Raw genomic sequence first — 18,765 nt, 5'->3', positions numbered from 1 at the left:
CCCCCGGCGTCTTCTCCAAATACCCCTACTCATTTGCAGAAAAATCTGCACATACCCATTCCCCCACCCCATTGTCTTCTGCAAATACCCTCATCTCTTTTTTGCTAAAACATCTGGGCACCTACATACTCTTTCTTTTTTAATAGTGTCTTTTTCAAAAAAAAAAAATTCTTTTTTACCCTAATTAGCAAGTTTAAAATTCATCAAAAATTAAACTTACTCCTCTTTAAATATTAAATTCTTTCAAGAAAGAATTTCTTGAATAATTTATTATTTAATCTTGAAATGGGTCTATTCCTAAATTTCTAAAATAGTTTCCATCATTTTTCATTATTTTACTGTATCTATTTTTATTCACCATGTTGGATATTTAAGTTTGCAAAAATGGTGGCAAAAAATGGGAAAGAAGAAGAAAAAAATAATTAAAAAATCGACTAAATAGGCTTTTCACGCGCGCTCAACAAGTGTATTACACTCACTATGCCATGTAAGCAAAAAGTGTCAAAATGACACAGCGAAACCCTACATGAGGTGTCTAAAATGAACATCATCCACTTGAGGTGCCTAAGTGAAATTTCGTGCCAAATTTAAGGGGCTACCGATGAGTTAGGCCAGATTTTATGAGTATAATATTGTTGACAATTATAATTGAACAATCGATTGCAATTCTTCAACTAATTTCTCTTCCTCTCTTCTACATCTATGAAACAAACATTAGCCAATTCACTTCGAAACCAAAAAAAAAGCTTATTTAACATGTTTATTCGAACACATTTCACAATTTCACTATTACAATACAATTTGTTTTTTCTCATTAATTTGAAAAATAGCATAGACTATAGCACACAAATAAAACTTCATAATTTGTATTTATACATTAGTACTAGTTTTTTTGACATGTGCGTTGCACGTGATTGCCAATTCTAAATTATATGTTATAGTAAATAGTATTGCTTATTTAAGTGAAGATTTGAATAATAAGCTTAGAAAAAATATATTGCAGATTCTTTTGTGAATGTTCAATGTGGATCGTCATATATATCTCTTATTCACGCAAACCTATGAAGATGGTCAATGAAAATTTTTATTAGTTAAATGCAATAATGTATATATCTATTTCAATTTGATGAGGTTCAATCATGTAATTAGTCTTATCTCACTAATATTATCTAATCGACAATATTTCATTTGTATTTTTCTTGTCATTTTACCAGATGTTTAGATGTCATATGAACATGTGAAGAGAAAAACTATATTTTATATATTCACATATTTTCACATTTGTTGTGAGTTTGGAACATTTTAAAATAATATATTTTGAAGTTAGAAGATCTTGTTAACTTGATAACACATTTGTGACATATAATACTTTAATTTAAATACAAATACCTACTCAAATATAAATTTATATTTGCATTAATGAAAATATTTATCTCATAAATTAACTATTAAATAAATAATAAAAAATAAAAAATAAACTAATACAAACTTCAACCGACGTTATGACATGTCATATGAACTTTTCTTCATCTAAAATACTGAAATATTAAAAAATAGTAAATAAGTAAAACAAAAGGGCAATGTTTATATAGTACTAATAACTATTTTGAACCAAACTTCATGAGAGTCTAAATCGCATAAGTAACATTGATAAATAAAGTCATTCTTTTGTCTTGAGCATAAAAAACAAATCGTGACAATTCTTTAAATTTTGGAAAAGATATTCAGAAGCATATATCTATATCACAAGAGAAGTTGTTAACAAAAATAAAATAAAATTAGACTACATCATGTTAACGTCATATATTGAAACATTACATACTAATGTATATATTGAGCAAATAAATAATTATTATATCATTAAAATTATTTTCCTCTAGTACTCGAGGTTATTGGATATACCCTCTTATGATAGAACAATCTACTTTATCAGAATAGTGGTATCTCATATTCTGCTAAACTTCGAACTCACTCAAAGATAATAAATCACACAAAAAAATTAAAATGCAAGAAGAAGAAAAGTAGAAGATTAAAAAAATTGTGGTTGAAAAATGAAAGGAAGCCCCTCTATTTATAATCAACAAAGGGCAGTATGAACAAATATTTTTTTGTGTCTTATCTGAAAAGTCATGACCTTTTCGAGAAGTCATAACCTTTTGGAAAAGTCACAACTCATCGAAAAATCACAACCCTTCGAAAAAAGTCAACTTATCGAAAAAGCCACAATCTAAATTAGGAGTATTATAATAATTTAACATTCAAGTTAAGAGTTCATGCTTTTAAGTAATATAGAAGATATAGATAAATAGATATGTCAATGGATCCTCACTTACATAACCAATGCACATAATCCTAATTATTAATCATTATAATAATTTAATTTCATTAAACTAAAGATAAAGAAAAAGAAAAAAAGATGGGGGTGGAATTGTAAAGTTTTGATTAACAAGGGAGTCTATAGAGCAAATTGTAAAGTATTAGAATTATGCTTCAATTCCTAATCTGGAATTCTAGATCGGGTAAAACCTAGCATAGTAAATCAGACCCGATTTTATGTATATTCACCTTCCAGATCTCCTAAATTCTTCATAATTTTCCCAATTTAGCTTCATTTCTGTAAGATTTAATCATAATTGATACCAGAAACACTACCGCCGGCCGATTTTTTTTGGACTTGGGTGTTGAATTCGGAGTTTTGAAGTCTAATGTATTGATCTGTGAAATTTGCGAGTTATTGAATTGAAGAAAATGGCGGGGGCAAGTCAAGGAGGACCGAATATGGATCAATTTGAACTTTTCTTTCGTAGAGCTGATTTGGATCAAGATGGGAGAATCAGTGGTGCTGAAGCCGTTGGTTTTTTGAAAGGATCTAACTTGCCTCAACCTGTTTTAGCTCAGGTACTTTAAATTTCTCCCCTTTTTACTTGTCTATGCATTTTTTGTTGCTATGTCAATGTTTCTAGTTGTGTTCGTGGTTGAATTTTGTATTGTGTTGATCTCGAAGGGCGAAAAATAGTTCAATAAATTGTTAGAGGAATGTAAGTGAGCTTAAGGACCATAATTGAATCAATTAAGTGTCAGAAGTTCAATATACTTGATAATGTTGAAGAACATTTGTTAGCATGAATTAGAAGGGATTCAGTGATTCACATTAGTACATACCAAACTGACTGCATTTAGATTGTAAAACAATGCACAAACTATAATGAAGAATGGCGTCGGTGAATGGATTCTTAGTTGACATGATAAGAATGGGATCACCACGAAGAATCATCTTACTACCCTTGGTAATGCCAAATACTGTGGAAGAGTTGATGTTCAGCTGGAAGAGTGGGAGAAGGAGGAGAATACGAAGGGATTGGAATGTGGTTCCGCTTGGTTTAATATGGGTTGTTTGGAGCGAGTGAAACATGAGAGCTTTTGAAGGAGTAGAGTGGAGTTTCTCTCAGTTGAGGAGTAGTCTCCTATTCCTCATTTTCTTTTGGTGTAAACAGAAAGTTCCCAGCTGTATGACTGGGTGGAGTTTGTAGAGAATCATATTTTGTAGATTCTTTACTTTTTGGTATACCCCTTGCATACAGCCAGTTTGGCCATGTTTATGAATGAATAAACTAATACTTTTACTTGAGCAAAAAAAAAAAGAAAAAGAGATCAGATGAACTCTGATCTCTAATCACGTGCAGTGTCTTAAGGGGTTTCAAGATATTAGTTGTTGAAGAAGGTAAGAAGAATGAAGAGAGAGGTCGAGAATGAGAGAAGCAGAAGTAGAAGAGGAATCATTGAAGCAATTTTATTTTCAGATACTAATGGTTACCTCTTCCGTCACAGCTCTTGGTTACTTATACATCTATTTGGTTGTATTCAGGGACACAGTGAACTGATAAATGATTGTTAAAACCCACATGACTAACTAACTCTATAGAAAATCCAGGTTCAAAAAGTAGGCCTTAAGAACTCTAACCTGGGTAGTAGCAATTTCATTTGAAGAGTGATTGATTGGCATGAATAGAGGGTTTTCACAACCTGGTACCTGTGCTAGTGGGAGGTAGTAGGTACTAGTGGAATAGTTGAAATGTTGTCCGTGACACCACTATTATCTAAAAAGAAAAGCATTTTCACAATTGACACATTGGTGTTGGAGGTTCAAATAACTTGTAAGCTGCTCTGGGATTGCTTTTTTATACAAATTGGATGAAGATTTATCTTGTGACTGCAAGTTGATATTTTTCCATTTTGAGTTGGATGGTTCCTTTATTTCTACTAGCATTCGAAGTCGGTGATGTAGGTTTCCGTGACAACGCACTGAAAGGAAGTTCAGTGACCTTGTCACCTCTTCTAAAAGTGTAGCAGCTGTTTATTTCCTTTGTAGGATGATCCTTGGTTCTGAGATACTCTTTTATTTATTACGTACCTCTGATCGACTGATCTTTTTTGATTTCGCTTCCAAGTTAAGTTTGCAGTTTCAGACTTTTATACTTGTGACTTCAGTTCATTAGCTTTCTTTATTTTGAAGTCTCTGTTTCTCATCTTCCGTCTTATGTCATAGGTTTTTTGATGGGTAAGTATGCTTATGGTATAGGTGCTTATTCATCATCTGTTTCTTTTGTTTTAAGAGACAACTTTTATCAAAGTTAGTCATTTAGGTCATTATAAAAGTCAAACTGCTGACTGGCTACCATTGGAACGTCCTTAGAAGTTCATAAGTTGCTTTAATCACGTTGGACTTACTTGATATATGATATCAATCTGTCCTTCTGGAAAAGACTTGTGGCAGAAATTGGTTGCCATTCTTGATAAATCACTCCAGCTTTTTGCCTGTGTTGGTTGACTCTTTTTTTGTTTGTTAACCGTTTTCCAGGCATTCAATTACTGTATAATGGTAATATTTTCTGCAGTTGGTGTGTTTAGAATGGTAGGATATTCTAGACAAGAAGTTTTTACTAGGCATTAGAGAAAAGCTTCCTTTGTGTTGTGAATATGCAGATTTGTTTCTTTGACATACTTGCAGGAGGCCTGGAAGTCTTATTTTGTTATCTCTGTATTTCTACAAAACGTTAAGTTAATATGTTTCGATTTTCCTCATATGTCTTTCTGTTCTGTAAACCCCACTACAATAAGCTAGTTATGACTAGTTTTCTTTAAATATCTACAATTTTAAATCTCTTCTGAGGTAAATATGATTTGTTCAACTGTGCGTGCACATTGTGTATCTTTGATTGCAGATATGGACACATGCTGACCAGAGCCGTACTGGGTATCTTAGCCGTCCGGAGTTTTATAATGCTCTTAAACTTGTAACAGTGGCACAGAGTAAACGAGAATTAACACCAGATATTGTGAAGGCAGCTTTATATGGTCCCGCTTCTGCTAAAATCCCTGCTCCACAGATTAACCTTGCAGCGGTTGCTTCTCCCCAGTTAAATTCAGTTGGTGCTGCACCTGCACAACAGATGGGTGCTGGTGTACCAACTGCTTCTCAAAATTTTGGCATCAGAGGACAGCTACCTCATGCAACAGGTATGAACCAACAATATCTAACTTCTCAAGCCGGCCACTCAGTGAGGCCACCTATTCCTACTGCAGCTACTGCATCACGTCCCCAGCAATTTGTTGCTGGCATGAATTTCCCCAGGGGTGGTAGTTTTACAGGTCCTGGTCTTCCAAACTCGAACAGTTCAAATGACTATCTCGGGAGCAGACAAGCAGCAATATCCACTGGACCTACTATGCAGCCTCCCAATAGAGGAATGAGCCCTTTGGTTCCTCCAGTTACGCAAACTCTTCAGGGATCTCTTTCACTACCTTCCATGACAGAAGCTAATACAAAAGCTACTGGTAGTTCTGGAAATGGTTTTGCGTCAGACACAATGTTTGGAGGTGAAACCTTCTCCGCAAGCCAATCTGTACCAAAAAAGTCTTCGTCTACTCCAAACTTTTCTCTGATGAGTGCACCCACTTCTTCAGCTATGGTTCCAGTAACCACCGAGTCTCAAGCTTCAGCCAAGCCTGACCCCTTTGCTGCATTTAATACTCTTACAAGGCAATCTCCTGGGAATCAGCAGCAAGTAACCCCATCTGTGTCTAAACCTAATCAACAGGCTTCTGTTCAGAATATTTTGCCAGTGTCATCATCTGGAACTCCAGCGGGTTCTGTACCTCCTACTCCTGAGCAGCCACAAGTTCCTTGGCCAAAAATGACAAGAGCAGGAGTTCAGAAGTATGCAAAAGTGTTTATGGAGGTGGATTCAGATAGAGATGGAAAAATCTCCGGTCAACAAGCACGAGATTTATTCTTGAACTGGAGACTGCCAAGAGGTAAATTAACATTTTTGCAGCCTTTAGTGTCTATTTTCTTGAGTGACAAGCTTGCTATCGTCAGAATTATTTATTTCCTTTATCCTTTTCTTTTTAGTTATGCACTTTCAACAATTCTTACTCCACGACATAGCTCGAATAATAACGAGACAATCTGGCGTTTAGATAAGAGTCTGATTTACTCACCAGTCACCAGATTTCATCTTATAAATTCTACTATAGTCTACCATATTCTGTATGTTATAGAACTGTGTTTGTAAGGGCACCCCCCTCATACACGGAGCAAAGTGGGAAAGGGCCATTGTTGGGCTTCTGGGAAGTAGGGTCAAAGGGATGGTGTTTAACAATATCAAAAAAGTGAACTTGTCGAAGTTTGAAAGAGTTATTTTTCTTTTCTCTCTTGGACAAGCTTAAAATCTGAGAGAAGTCCCTTTTTAAACTAATCCATGCAAATTTGAGGTTCAGAGATTCTTTTTTTGTGTTCAATCATTCTTTTTTACTACTTGGTCATGTTTTATCGGAGGCACAATACAAATGTGAACATCCTTATTCTTGGTTCATATGCTCTAAGTTGGATTGCTGCCACAATTTATTGGAGAGCTATCAGAGTCCAGAGATGTTTTATTTTGGTATCTCAGAACTGTTGGATTATTTTTCCAAATTATACATGTCATTTTGATTTTGATACCGAGTATAAAAAGTTTTTTTTTTTGAATATTCTCTAACTTCAAGTTTTTGGACTTTGGTCTTTGAATCCTGATCAAGCTACAAATTAACTTACTATTTTCGCTCTTAGCCACTTATTTTTTTTAAAGATTTGTACATTAATACTCCATACTCCCATTAAAAAAGCATGCCAAGCCTCAAACCATGTACCTACTTATCTTATTTAGTGTCATTTGGAGTTTGTTTTACATTTGTAATGTTCAGTAATATCATTCATGGTCTCTGTCAGAGGTCTTGAAGCAGGTGTGGGACTTGGCTGATCAAGATAATGACAGCATGCTCTCTTTGAGGGAGTTCTGTGTAGCTCTGTATTTGATGGAACGATATAGGGAAGGCCGCCCTCTTCCATCTACACTACCGAATACCATTATGCTTGATGAGACTCTGCTGGCCCTAGCAGGTCCGCCCACTGCTGCTTATGGAAGCACTGGCTGGGGTCCTGCTTCTGGTACTACCTAAACCGCATTTTAGCTGTTTTAAGTTTCGACCACTTTGTTGGTATACTGAAGTTGTTTCATCATTCTGGTTCTGCTTAGGCGTAAGACCTCCACAAGGGATGCCTGGTGTACAGCCAGTTGCACATCCTGGATTAAGACCTCCTATGCAGGGGGCATTACCTCAGTCTGATCGAGCGATGCAATTTAATCAGCAAAATGCTAGAGCAACATCAATTAATAATTCTCATATGGACCAACTAAGTAATGGGGAGCAGAATATGTCGGAGTCAAAGGGAGAAGAAACAGCAGCAGGAGAGTATAAGGTATTATTTCCTTTATATTCTAGGTAATTTGTCTCCTCTGTGGGTTTTCTTGTAATAGGGTTACAGTAATCTTGAGTGCACCTACTGAGTAAAAGAATGATTTTGATTAGAATTGCCCCTCAACCTGGGGGGAATTGTTAACCTCAAGACTCTCCCGGAGTAAATTCAGGTAGGTAGTGATAGTGTGCAGCTTAATGTGGATAATGATTCCTCAGGAAGATTAAATCAAGATATTGACTATAGTGCAGCCTCCCCTGGCTTTCCCTGTCCAGAAACTTAATGTGTCTAACAACTACTATTAGGCTGTTTCAGTACCATACCATCTGATACTTTTTCAAGATTCAATTGATTAGAATGTTATGAACTTAGTCTAGTCAGCTAATTAGCTACAAAGAAATCTAGGATGCGGGCATATTCAGGTTAAGAGCTGTCTGTGTGTTGAATTCTAGCACTCTATCTACTTCACTAATATTGTTGACGTAGTAAACCTAATTCCTTTGTTTGATAAGGATGAAAGCAAGGACAAGATGCTTCTGGATTCCAAGGAGAAGCTTGAATTCTACCGCACAAAAATGCAGGATCTTGTGAGTAGTTGCCGCCTTCAATGTACAGCATTGTTGCATTTCTATTGTTTCGAGTTGCTCTTTCTCAACTATCACCTGCTCTTTATGTTATATTTATCTCTTCATTTTTTTCCCATCTCATCCATTTTCTTTATTTATTGGGCTTTCCTCCAGGTTTTGTACAAAAGTAGGTGTGATAACCGGCTTAATGAAATCACTGAAAGGGCATTGGCTGATAAACGTGAGGTACTGTTTCAGCCCATTGATCTCTCTCTCTCTCTCTCTGTGAAGTTCATAATTTGTTTGGTTTCAATTTCTCCCTTCTTATGCACTTTGTCAATTGATGAGTTATTTTAGGCTGAGCTTCTTGGCAAAAAATATGAAGAGAAGTACAAGCAAGTTGCAGAAATTGCTTCTAAACTGACAATTGAAGAGGCATCATTTCGTGATACTCAAGTAAGATTTTGCTCCATATATTCTTTCAAATGTGTACTATGGTTATATATCCCAGCTCCTTCACAAATCGAAAGATTTGAGTTTACTGCGGCAAGATGCTATACACATAAGAATAAACCATTCCCTCCCTGCATCTCTATGATTAAACGCCTTCCCGGCTTCTTCTAGTGTTTCAATGCTTTAATTGTTTAGCTGGCTTGTTTATAGCATTTTCTAGCTTGTCATTTGTTTTATTCTTTTCCTAGTATTTAGTGCTTGTTGACTTGTTGGAGCATATTAGTTTCATATTCTTGAGATAAAAGGAAAAAAAATCCCTTATTCAGGAGAGAAAGCTGGAGTTGCAACAGGCAATCACTAAAATGGAACAAGGTGGCAGCACTGATGGTATTCTTCAGGTGAAGATAACATACCTTATTACTTTGGTTACTCAGGTAAACTGTTGGGAAGTGTGTGTTTCCATAGGAACTTATGCTATGTTTCGGCCACTTTTGGTTGTCTAGGTCCGTGCTGATCGCATACAACATGATCTTGAGGAGCTACTGAAGGCCTTGGTGGATCGTTGCAAGAAACACGAGCTTAATATGAAGTCAACTGCGTTAATTGAACTCCCCCCTGGTAAGTTGTTTTCCCCCTTGTTTTTCTACGTCTTGACAGTTTGTTCTCTGTTTGTTCTGTTTTTCATTGCTCCTACTGAGTCTCTTTTGAGTTCTGAACATCCTACCCTGGGTAAGAAGTCAACCCTACCAATTTCATCTGCATATGTGCATAATGTCATATCAGTTCTTGAGGTCCTATGTTTTCTGTGTTTGCTACTCAGATAATACAATTGGAACTCATTCTTGCTCAATTCTTGCAGTTATTATTGAAAATTGAATATTTTTCAATGGTTTTTGAATTTATTGTGTTGATGTTGTTTATTAAAAAAATTTTAATGGAAAACTCGAAGATAGTTGGTAACTTTTCAATTTGTTGCATCACATTTGTTTATTATATTTTCCATCTAACTTTTTTGGTCTGAAATGGTCTTCTCCTTCTCAAGGCTGGCAACCTGGAATTCCAGAGATATCAGCTGTTTGGGATGAAGATTGGGATAAATTCGAAGATGAAGGTTTGCTTTCTTGAATATATTCCCTCCCCCCTTTCCCGTTCTTCATCAGTTGTCTTTCTGGCACCATATAAGTTGCATAATGTTTGACCTATGTGCATCCCTATATCACTTTCTGCAGGATTTTCTTTTGATGTAGCTGTGCCTGCAAATTCCAAATCCACATCTATTCAGAAGGAAAGTTCTCCAACTCATCGCGAATCCCCTGATTCTATGTCAAATGCTGATGCCAAGTCCGAAAACCATTCCGCTAAAGGAAATAATAGTACTGTTGAGACTGATTTGATGTATATGCATAGCGACGAAGAGTCAAAAAGTCCACAGGGCAGTCCACGAGAACGAACAGCATTTGATAGTCCATCTGGTGAATACTCTGATAACCATTTCGGCAAGAGCTTTAAAACAGAATCTGAAACTGATAGGTATAATTTGGCTATTACGTGCAATATTTTCCGTCTGTATTTTTCCATTTCTACTAGTTCCAAATTTTCATAGTTTATGAAGCTTTCAGAACTTTCATGTCCAGCACAACGTCTGTTTAAATCTAGGAGGGCATGCTTGATGCATGTTTCACTTTGTCTGAATCGTTTTGACCAGTGTCTTTGACCACTGCTCACTAGTGTCTTCATGCATCCTTAGCATGTCTTGCGTCTGTCTCATTAGTTTATAAATAAATTAAAACAGAATATGGCATTTTATGTTCTGAATAGTAAAGCTGAAATCTAGTGTTAATTAATTATACCTTTATCAAGATTTATGCTCAGTCTCACTCCATTCTGGTTTTGAATGTTAAATAAAGCTCCTTATTTTTTTTTATTTTTATTTTTTATTTTTTTTGATAACCGAGAATAAAGCTCCTTATTTTATCTCTATAATATCTACTAATTCACCGCATTGCCCTTAAAACGTAGTCCTCCAAAAGCAGAGAGGCTGCCCACCCACAGTAAAAGAACAAAAGCATCCCATGCTTCTCTCATCCTTGCATCATCGAAGTCCCTTTCTTGTCCCCTTTCCCCATCCGTCCCCTGCTCCCTTGTCTTTCTTATTCCATAGGAATAAGAGAGAAAAAAAATCATTTTATTCTTTCCTGGCTGAAACATCTCATCTTGAACTCAAATCCTTCACGGTAAGTATTTTGAGTTGGTAACCAGAGCAAGATAGCAGCGAGGATAGTGGAGTAGTTGCCATACGGTTATGCCAATGAAAGGGGATTGTCACAGTGAGTACAATTTTTCTGGATGACTAGGACTTTGTACCCATAGTTTTGTTGCACTAATCCACTGGTGGAACTTCTTTTGCTTCATTGAACTTTTGCCTCTCAGTTAGTTTTATAAGCAAAAAGGGTCTCATAAGTTTAAACTAGATATAGCTTCTTAGGGGAAGTATGTGCAAGTACCTTGAGATTTTGTATTAACTCTGACTTTTGAAGAAATTTCTAAATCGATCACGGGAAGGGGAAAAAGAAAATCATGACTTAAGGTAGGAAAATGCTCAAGTATGTTATAGTGACCCATATATCTCTTAAATGCATGTTGTTCCTTGTCTCATTAAAAAGGTAGAAAAATGCTCAAGCTTTTGCAGTAGACAGATGATTGGCAATTTGCCTTCTGTTTAAGAGCTGCTTTTCAAGGCTTGGCGAATATTTTCCGTTAAGGTAATTACGAAGGAGAAACTTGAATAGGTGGGTGGGGGATAAACAACCATTTGTTTGTACTGGCATTTTATACACGAATTTTGGCTCTTTGATTGGATTGATGTATATTAAAATGGTGAAGTTACCTACTAGCACAAACATGTTTCTTCAGTGCCCTCATTGAGTCATGTCCCACAAGCTTTTATTTCAAGTCTTTCTGTGTGTCCTTGATCTTGTCGGACATGCCGTCTCTAAACTTGTGGCAGAGGCCTATAACTAGCTTTGCATCATTCTTATTCATGTCCTTTTCTTCTTCCCTTTCATTGGGTTAACAGATTTGATGAACCTGGCTGGGGTACGTTTGACAATAATGATGATGTGGATTCTGTTTGGGGCTTCAGTGCTAAGGTGAGTAGGCAAACCCTTATCAGATTTAGTTTTGTTCAATGTTATTAGATGTCGCATGTCTTGTCATTTTGTAAATATGTGCAAGTGCTGACTATTCCACTTAACAACTAATCTGCTGTATAAGTAATCTGAGACAAAATGTTGGCAAGCGGTAATGCTCTTTCCTTTTTGCATTCCTATATAGAATTGATAATTTTGTTTTTGAGAAAGTAACAACTTGTATTCTATTTCCAAAGAATCAGAAACCTGTCACAACAAGTTACAGGTTTCCTAATTACAATTGAGGTAGAGTATCAGGAAGATCTTCAACACTTCAACAAAAATTACAAAGAGCTTAAGACATCTCTAACTGATTCTGGATCTTCCAATACTCCTGTTTACACCAAAGATGAAACAACACTAAACAATTCATCTTCATCTACTATGTGAAATAACATCTTCTTCTTTAATAAAACAAGATATCCTAGTTCATATTTTATACGGTAACATTTTTATTTATGAGTTCCGATGTTGCATGTGTATCTTGGTCGCCCAATTAAGATAATTCCTGCTTCACCCTTGTACACACCCAATAATGATCTCAATTGCACAGTTGGATTTTGCTTTTTGATACTCCATCTGTTGATGATGATGGAATGCTAGTTTGCTCTGTTGCAGAGTCTCCCTGTACATTGACTAATAATATCCTGCAGGAGTCGGATCATGTCAAGCATGGAGAGAAACATTTCTTTGACTCAACTGATTTCGGTGCAAGTCCAACAAGGACAGAGTCTCCTGGGGCTGAAAGTAGATACCAGAAGAATAGCCCATTTACCTTTGAGGATTCAGTTCCTGGCTCACCACTTTCAAGAGTGGGAACTTCTCCGAGATATAGTGTAGGATCGAAAGATCCTTTCTTTGACAGTTTCTCAAGGTATGATTCCTTTAGTACAAATGATCGTGCATCTTCCCCACGAAAGGAGACTCTCACGAGGTTTGACTCCATAGGAAGTGCCAGTGGTTTTGATCATAGTCGAGGATACTCATTTGATGACTCTGACCCATTTGGATCCACGGGACCATTTAAGGTCTCATCTGAGAGTCAAAACACCAAGAAAAGTTCTGATCATTGGAGTTCGTTCTAGTTTGTGGCCATGATTTGTTATATTTGATTGCCAATGGGCCATTGTTCCTCAGCGTTTTTCATGCCATCTATTTGCACGTGTGTTGTATAGTTTAGAAGGACAGGTAAAATCTTGTCTTGATAAGATACAGTTTATATTGGTTTTCCAAATGTTTGAAGAATCCCAGTGTAGTCTGGTCTTCATGACAGAAAAATCCATTTTTTCCAGGATCAAGTTATTTTAGTCATGTTTTTTCTGCGTAGAGGGGAAAGAGAGGGAAAATGAGAAAGGAAAGGGGATGAAGGGTTGGGTTTTGTAATTCATTTTTCGCTATGTACTGTTCGAGAACTGCAATATGTTTGTATCACAGTTTTTTTCGTTTGATATACTTGATTGTATCAAATGGTTTGCCACTCGCAATAATTTTTTTCTAGTGCTGATAGGCAATTGAAGAGTCGTGAGTTTTGTGTTTGGAATCATTGGCTACTGTATAATTTCACTAGCTATCAATGTCAATTCTCTCTGAGTTGAGGGTCCATTCCGACTACCTTCTATTCTTTTCAGACTTCACTTGTGGAATATACACGGTATTAATAACCTTTGAGCTACAAGTAGAACATAACACAACAAATTAAACGATTCTCACCCCCGCCTCCTCAAAATGTTCTCAATTTTGGCAGTAAAAAGTTATTAATGTGTAATTATAGCGAGAATTTCATAAACATAGTAACGTACATGAAAAATGTGATAACGAATGGGTTAGGAGATAACGTTAGCTTAAATTAGCAAGTCACATTATTGAAATGCAATTACTAAATCACATCTTTTGAAATGCAACCGATAAATATATAATATATATGGAGTATTCTTTTACATATAACTTTGATTTGAGTTATCTAATGTGAAACTTATACTTGATCAAAACACACAAGATATTAAAAAATTAAATTGTTTTGACTTTTTTATGTTGTGTCTTTATATTTCTTTTTGCACTTCTATGTTTTAAATAAACAAAAATATAAGTGATGCTTTGATTTGATTTTGTGGAAAAATTGTAAAATTTACCACTTATTATTGTTAAAAAATAAGATTATGTTCCCAAATTTAAATTTTTAAAAACAAAAAATTATATAGCCAAAGTTAATACTTCTCCGGCGGCTGCCACCAATTCCCCTCGCTCCGTCTCTTTCTCCGGCAACTCCGGTAGTATGTTTCTCTCTGTATCTCTCTATGTTCGTCTCAGTTAAAGGTTTTCTTAATTGTTTGATTGATTATTGATAGGTTTGGGTAAATTGGAGATGGACATTATAATTAAAAAGTATCAGCAGAGATTCAGGAAAGTGAAGGAAGAGATGGAGAACTGGAATGAGCTACAATCTCGATTAATTTCTCAATTCACCAATGCTTCTTCCATCATTCAGAGGTTACAGGTACTTTCCCCAGTTTTTTACCCATATTCCAATGGCTCGAAATCAGTGGCTGAGTCCGGATTTTCAAAATATGAAAAATCAATATGCGGGATTCAATATCTATAAATATTGAGGGCTTTTGACATTAGCTCATAAAAGAATACATTTTTATGCAGATTCTTCAGGATTCTAAGAATTATGGTGCTTTGACATGTGTTGAAGGCATTCAAGAAGCTGTCTTGCTGAAACAAATGAATTCTCTACAAACTATCTTGCTTTCAATGAATGAAACTATGTAGGTCTTTCTATTCCATTGTACTAAGTTATGTCAATCCAAGCTAATCCTTTTTCCATTTGGGAGCATTCTAATACCAAAAAAATGAAAAAGGTCTGTTATGTTAAAGTAGTGTTTATCTTGAAATAGTGATACTCAAGTCTCTAACTAGAGTAAATTAACTACTGGAAAACACACTCTTTTGTCAGTTTTAAAACTCAAAATATTGTTGTTTGACCTTTTTATATTTGTTTCAGTATTGTTAAAAGCAAAAAGTGTAAAAAAGCTCTATGGTTGGTTGGGGCTTTAAGCACAAAGGGAGAATAAAACGTGGGTTTAGTGAAAAAAAAGTGCAAATGGAGAAAAAATACATGTATGGTTAGTTCAAGTCTAATAATTATAAACATGAAAAACAAATATATGGACAGTGAAATTGAATATTTTGTAATGATAAAGTGAAAAATCAATTCTTTAGTGTCACCTCTTCAGGAAACACTCATTTGCTAGGAAAAGTTTGTATTAGAGCCTTGATGGCAGGCACTGAAGTACACATTAAGCGAGGAGAAGTGCTCAACATTTTTTGAGCCTCGCTTCAGGGTTAAAGCACACCTTTGACAACACTGATTTGTTCTTTGTTCTTCTTTCTTGTAATTGATTATGCTAGTAAAAGTTACTCCTTCGTAATGTTATATAGCAGTAATTGAGTAGCTTCTGCAGTTGTCTGTGCGTTAACTTCTTTGAGCTAGAAGTTGATTTATCAACTAAGAGGGTTAATTTTTTCCCTCTTTATGTTTGGTTCAATATCTAGGGAAAAGTTTCACTCGGTTGTGCTGTCGCTTGATAAGATGGTTCGTGATGGTAGACAGCTCATAAAAGGGGGATCCGTTCAGAAGAATTTGAAACAGCTACAGCAACACGTTGGGATGAAACCAAGCATTGCTGATTGCTTGGATGGGCTACAACTTCTTTATGAGATGCACCAATCAGAGTATGCATAACGAAGAACATATATATTTTTCCTGTTTTTCTTTTCCTGCGTTGTTTGTCTTAAATGAGAAAATTTGTTGTCTTTTAGTACTAGCAAATTCCATCGTCGAGCCTTTATTAGGCGTGAGTATGTTGTTTTCCAAGTAAATTTTGTGCTTGCCTTTTCTTTGTGATAGATGTACTTTGATCTTTCTTACTAGGAATTTGATAATCATATAATTATCCAAAAAAAATGCCAGATAATAATATGCAATCCGCCATCACCTTCTTAGTATCACAAGCTCACTTGCTCAATCAGGAGCTTTTTCTTGTTACTACGATAATGATTTGGCTGATCTATTTACTATGACAGGGTAAGATGAAGAATTTTTTTGTTTGGAATCAAGTTTACCTCTTTCTTCTCTTTCTCCTCCAGGACCTCCCTCACCTCCAATGAATTTGATATAATCATCCTTTACTGTTGGAACTATTTCTAATCCTTGCATTATTTGTGATATTGCATCGAACTTTTGTTACTGATTCCCCCAATACATTTTTCAGGTACCGTCTGAAATTGTCGGTCATATCAGCAATTTCAGCATTTGCTTTAAAACCCAGGTATGATGTGACAGTTTTGGCCATTTATTTTCTCTCTAGATCTCACTGGCAGAGGTTGAGAGATAGGTTGTGATTTAGTTGTCCTCTGTCAATTTGCTTGGTTCCCCAAGAAAAATGTTCGGTTAATCCTAACTGATGAAAATAAAGACACTAGCTCCTATCCAGTGATATCATTTTTTATTTCAAGTGTAATCTAACTATTAAATAGGCCTCACATTAAGGTAACAAGTAATAATGCAGCATAATAATTTTCTTCATATGAATCAGTGCACTAATGGTATGCAGATAGCAGGCCTCAGTAATTTCTAAACGTTTCATGAATTATTCTCTACAGTTTTATGGCTGTATTGGTCTTCAAGCTTTGATCTACACACAATTTTTCTGTTCTTTCAAAGGCTATCATTTTATGTCAGCATTTTTCATAAATACTTCCTAGAAAAGGAACAAAATAGTCAAAGAATATGCAGAACTACTTTAAAAAGGCACTCTTAGTTTTTAATAGAGTGATGATAGGGATATTCAGGGTTTTCATAAGGTTCCGTCTCTCTCTCTGAACATTTATGCACATATTGTAACTTGACTATCTTGCAGTGCAACTGATGATTTAGGTGCACTTCAGCAACTGTTGGTTGATCAGCCTAACATCCCCAAAGAGGAAGGTGAGTAAACGTAGTAAAGGAATTCAAGTGACTTGTTAATTGATATGGCATATGATGTGAGTTTGAATCTGTGTAAATCCCATTGTTAACAAAACTGGTGTCAGTATGAATCCAACAGTCTATCAGACAGTTCATCAATATAAGGCTGCAGTTATTCTTTCCTGTGAAATAAACATGTTGTCAGAACAAACTGTTATAGCATGGCAGTTTGAACTTGGCACATTTATGAAGAGAAGATTTCAAAATGTATTTTGGTTTTGTCAACAGTTGGGTGTGGTGATTACAAAGTTTGCTTTCTTTGAGAAAGGAAAGAAACACCTTTGTATTAGAGGTACCAGTCTATGAGTATGCATTTGTCTGACATGAGTCGATAATTCTCTCAGGCACGAGTATATGACAACCTAAAATTAGAAGGCAGACGTTCTTTTGGTGTGGCCTGAAATAAAGATATGGATGTTGACGTGCTATTGCATGGAGAGCTTATTATGGAGGAAAAAATAAAGAGCTGGATATTGCCCCGTACTCCTGGATTACCTGATCTCTAGGCTTACAGTCAACCTAGAAGACTCAGGAGTTAACTTCAGAGATAATAAATATTGAATTGTATCAAATCTATGAATTTTACACTCAGTCTCAGATATTTAGTTTCTGTGATTCCTCTTCTCTTTCCTTTGCTGATTAGGTATTTAGGCAGCTGTTACTCACCATAATATTTTTTAAGTTACTGATGATGTGTAACTTTGTTTAATCATCTCATCAAGTTATCTAAGTCCTGTAAGTTAAAGCTCCTAGGAAATATACAAGGTGAGAGCAACCATATGAAGCCTCTTAATCATGTAGTTTTGCTTGCAGCTACAATTAAACTATATGCAGTAAGGTCTTGCTAGCTTGAATCGAGTTTCAGTTGTGTTAAAAAAGAAGCTTGTAACACATTGTTTTAACTGCCCACCTTACATGTTATTGAACCCCAACTTCTACATTCTAATTGCTTCTCTTCTGCAGTTCAAGTCATTTTTGAAATCATATTTGCTGAAGAGATAGCTTGATGTCTATTAGCATGGATCCTTGGACTGATGAAGTGCTTTGGGAACTTGGAATGTGTTTTAAGTTCAGGAAGACTTCAGTTCTGACTAAAGAGCAGGAAATATCCTGCACTTGGGTGCTACATTACTCGAACTCTTCAAGTGTATGTGTCGGATCCTTTATCCGACATGGGTGTGGCAATATTTTTGGAGAATCCGAGCAACATAGCTTTGGTGAAGCAGAGAATTATCTTGATCACTGTAGATGGAAGGTGTTGGACCTTGGAAATGGAAGAGAAGACTTTAGGTGTTGTGTATATTCAATTTCATTTATTGATATGTTGTTAACTTTGTACAAACAACCTTTTGTTTTTTTTTTCCTTAGTTAGTAGCATGGTTTTGATTAAACAGCTAAATCCAATAACACAATTAAATACAAATCCTTCCTAATATCTAATTGATATTTCCCTAAACTCTATCTTGACCTTCATCCCATATTTGGGGTTGTAAGTACTGGGGGAACAAAGACCCAAGTCAAATTCAATGGACCACACATATATTATTATACATATTATATATGTGTGTGTTTCACTGTTTATGTCGTTCTATTTAAGTTATATCGTCGAAAGAAATTAGAGGTGAAGACTCTTTTATTTTATTTATACTTTGTGCTATTTGATAATTAGATTGTCATTATCAAATGTTGCTAAAAATTGATAATGTAGGTTGAAGAAGAAATTTATGTTAG

The 18,765-nt window shown here is 35.6% G+C and overlaps 2 protein-coding genes across 3 annotated transcripts; both read left to right on the top strand.

Moving 5' to 3' along the window:
- The first annotated feature begins 2,469 nt into the window (after positions 1-2,469).
- On the top strand, positions 2,470-13,530 carry LOC125854362 (uncharacterized). 2 transcript variants are annotated; one of them, XM_049533887.1, is made up of 13 exons: positions 2,470-2,898; positions 5,223-6,315; positions 7,271-7,489; positions 7,578-7,801; positions 8,311-8,385; positions 8,539-8,610; positions 8,722-8,820; positions 9,144-9,215; positions 9,321-9,435; positions 9,860-9,928; positions 10,047-10,347; positions 11,894-11,966; positions 12,662-13,530. In XM_049533887.1, the coding sequence occupies exons 1-13, from the start codon at positions 2,749-2,751 to the stop codon at positions 13,088-13,090; spliced, it is 2,991 nt and encodes a 996-aa protein (XP_049389844.1). In that variant the 5' UTR covers positions 2,470-2,748; the 3' UTR covers positions 13,091-13,530. The 2 variants fall into 2 exon arrangements, with proteins under 2 accessions (XP_049389844.1, XP_049389843.1); XM_049533886.1 differs by having other exon boundaries at positions 2,473-2,898; positions 12,659-13,530.
- Positions 13,531-14,328: 798 nt separating this feature from the next.
- Positions 14,329-18,469, top strand: LOC125856856 (uncharacterized protein At5g43822). The gene is made up of 6 exons (XM_049536503.1): positions 14,329-14,499; positions 14,655-14,773; positions 15,561-15,740; positions 16,280-16,336; positions 16,928-16,995; positions 17,998-18,469. Exons 1-6 carry the CDS (start codon positions 14,368-14,370, stop codon positions 18,039-18,041), a joined length of 600 nt encoding a protein of 199 aa, XP_049392460.1. The 5' UTR covers positions 14,329-14,367; the 3' UTR covers positions 18,042-18,469.
- The last annotated feature ends 296 nt before the right edge of the window (positions 18,470-18,765 follow it).

This window comes from Solanum stenotomum, chromosome 2, assembly GCF_019186545.1.
Source record: "Solanum stenotomum isolate F172 chromosome 2, ASM1918654v1, whole genome shotgun sequence".
NCBI classification, from domain to species: Eukaryota; Viridiplantae; Streptophyta; class Magnoliopsida; order Solanales; family Solanaceae; genus Solanum; species Solanum stenotomum.
The sequence above is the reverse complement of the archived record's forward strand: the minus strand, read 5'-3'. Positions and strand labels throughout refer to the sequence as shown.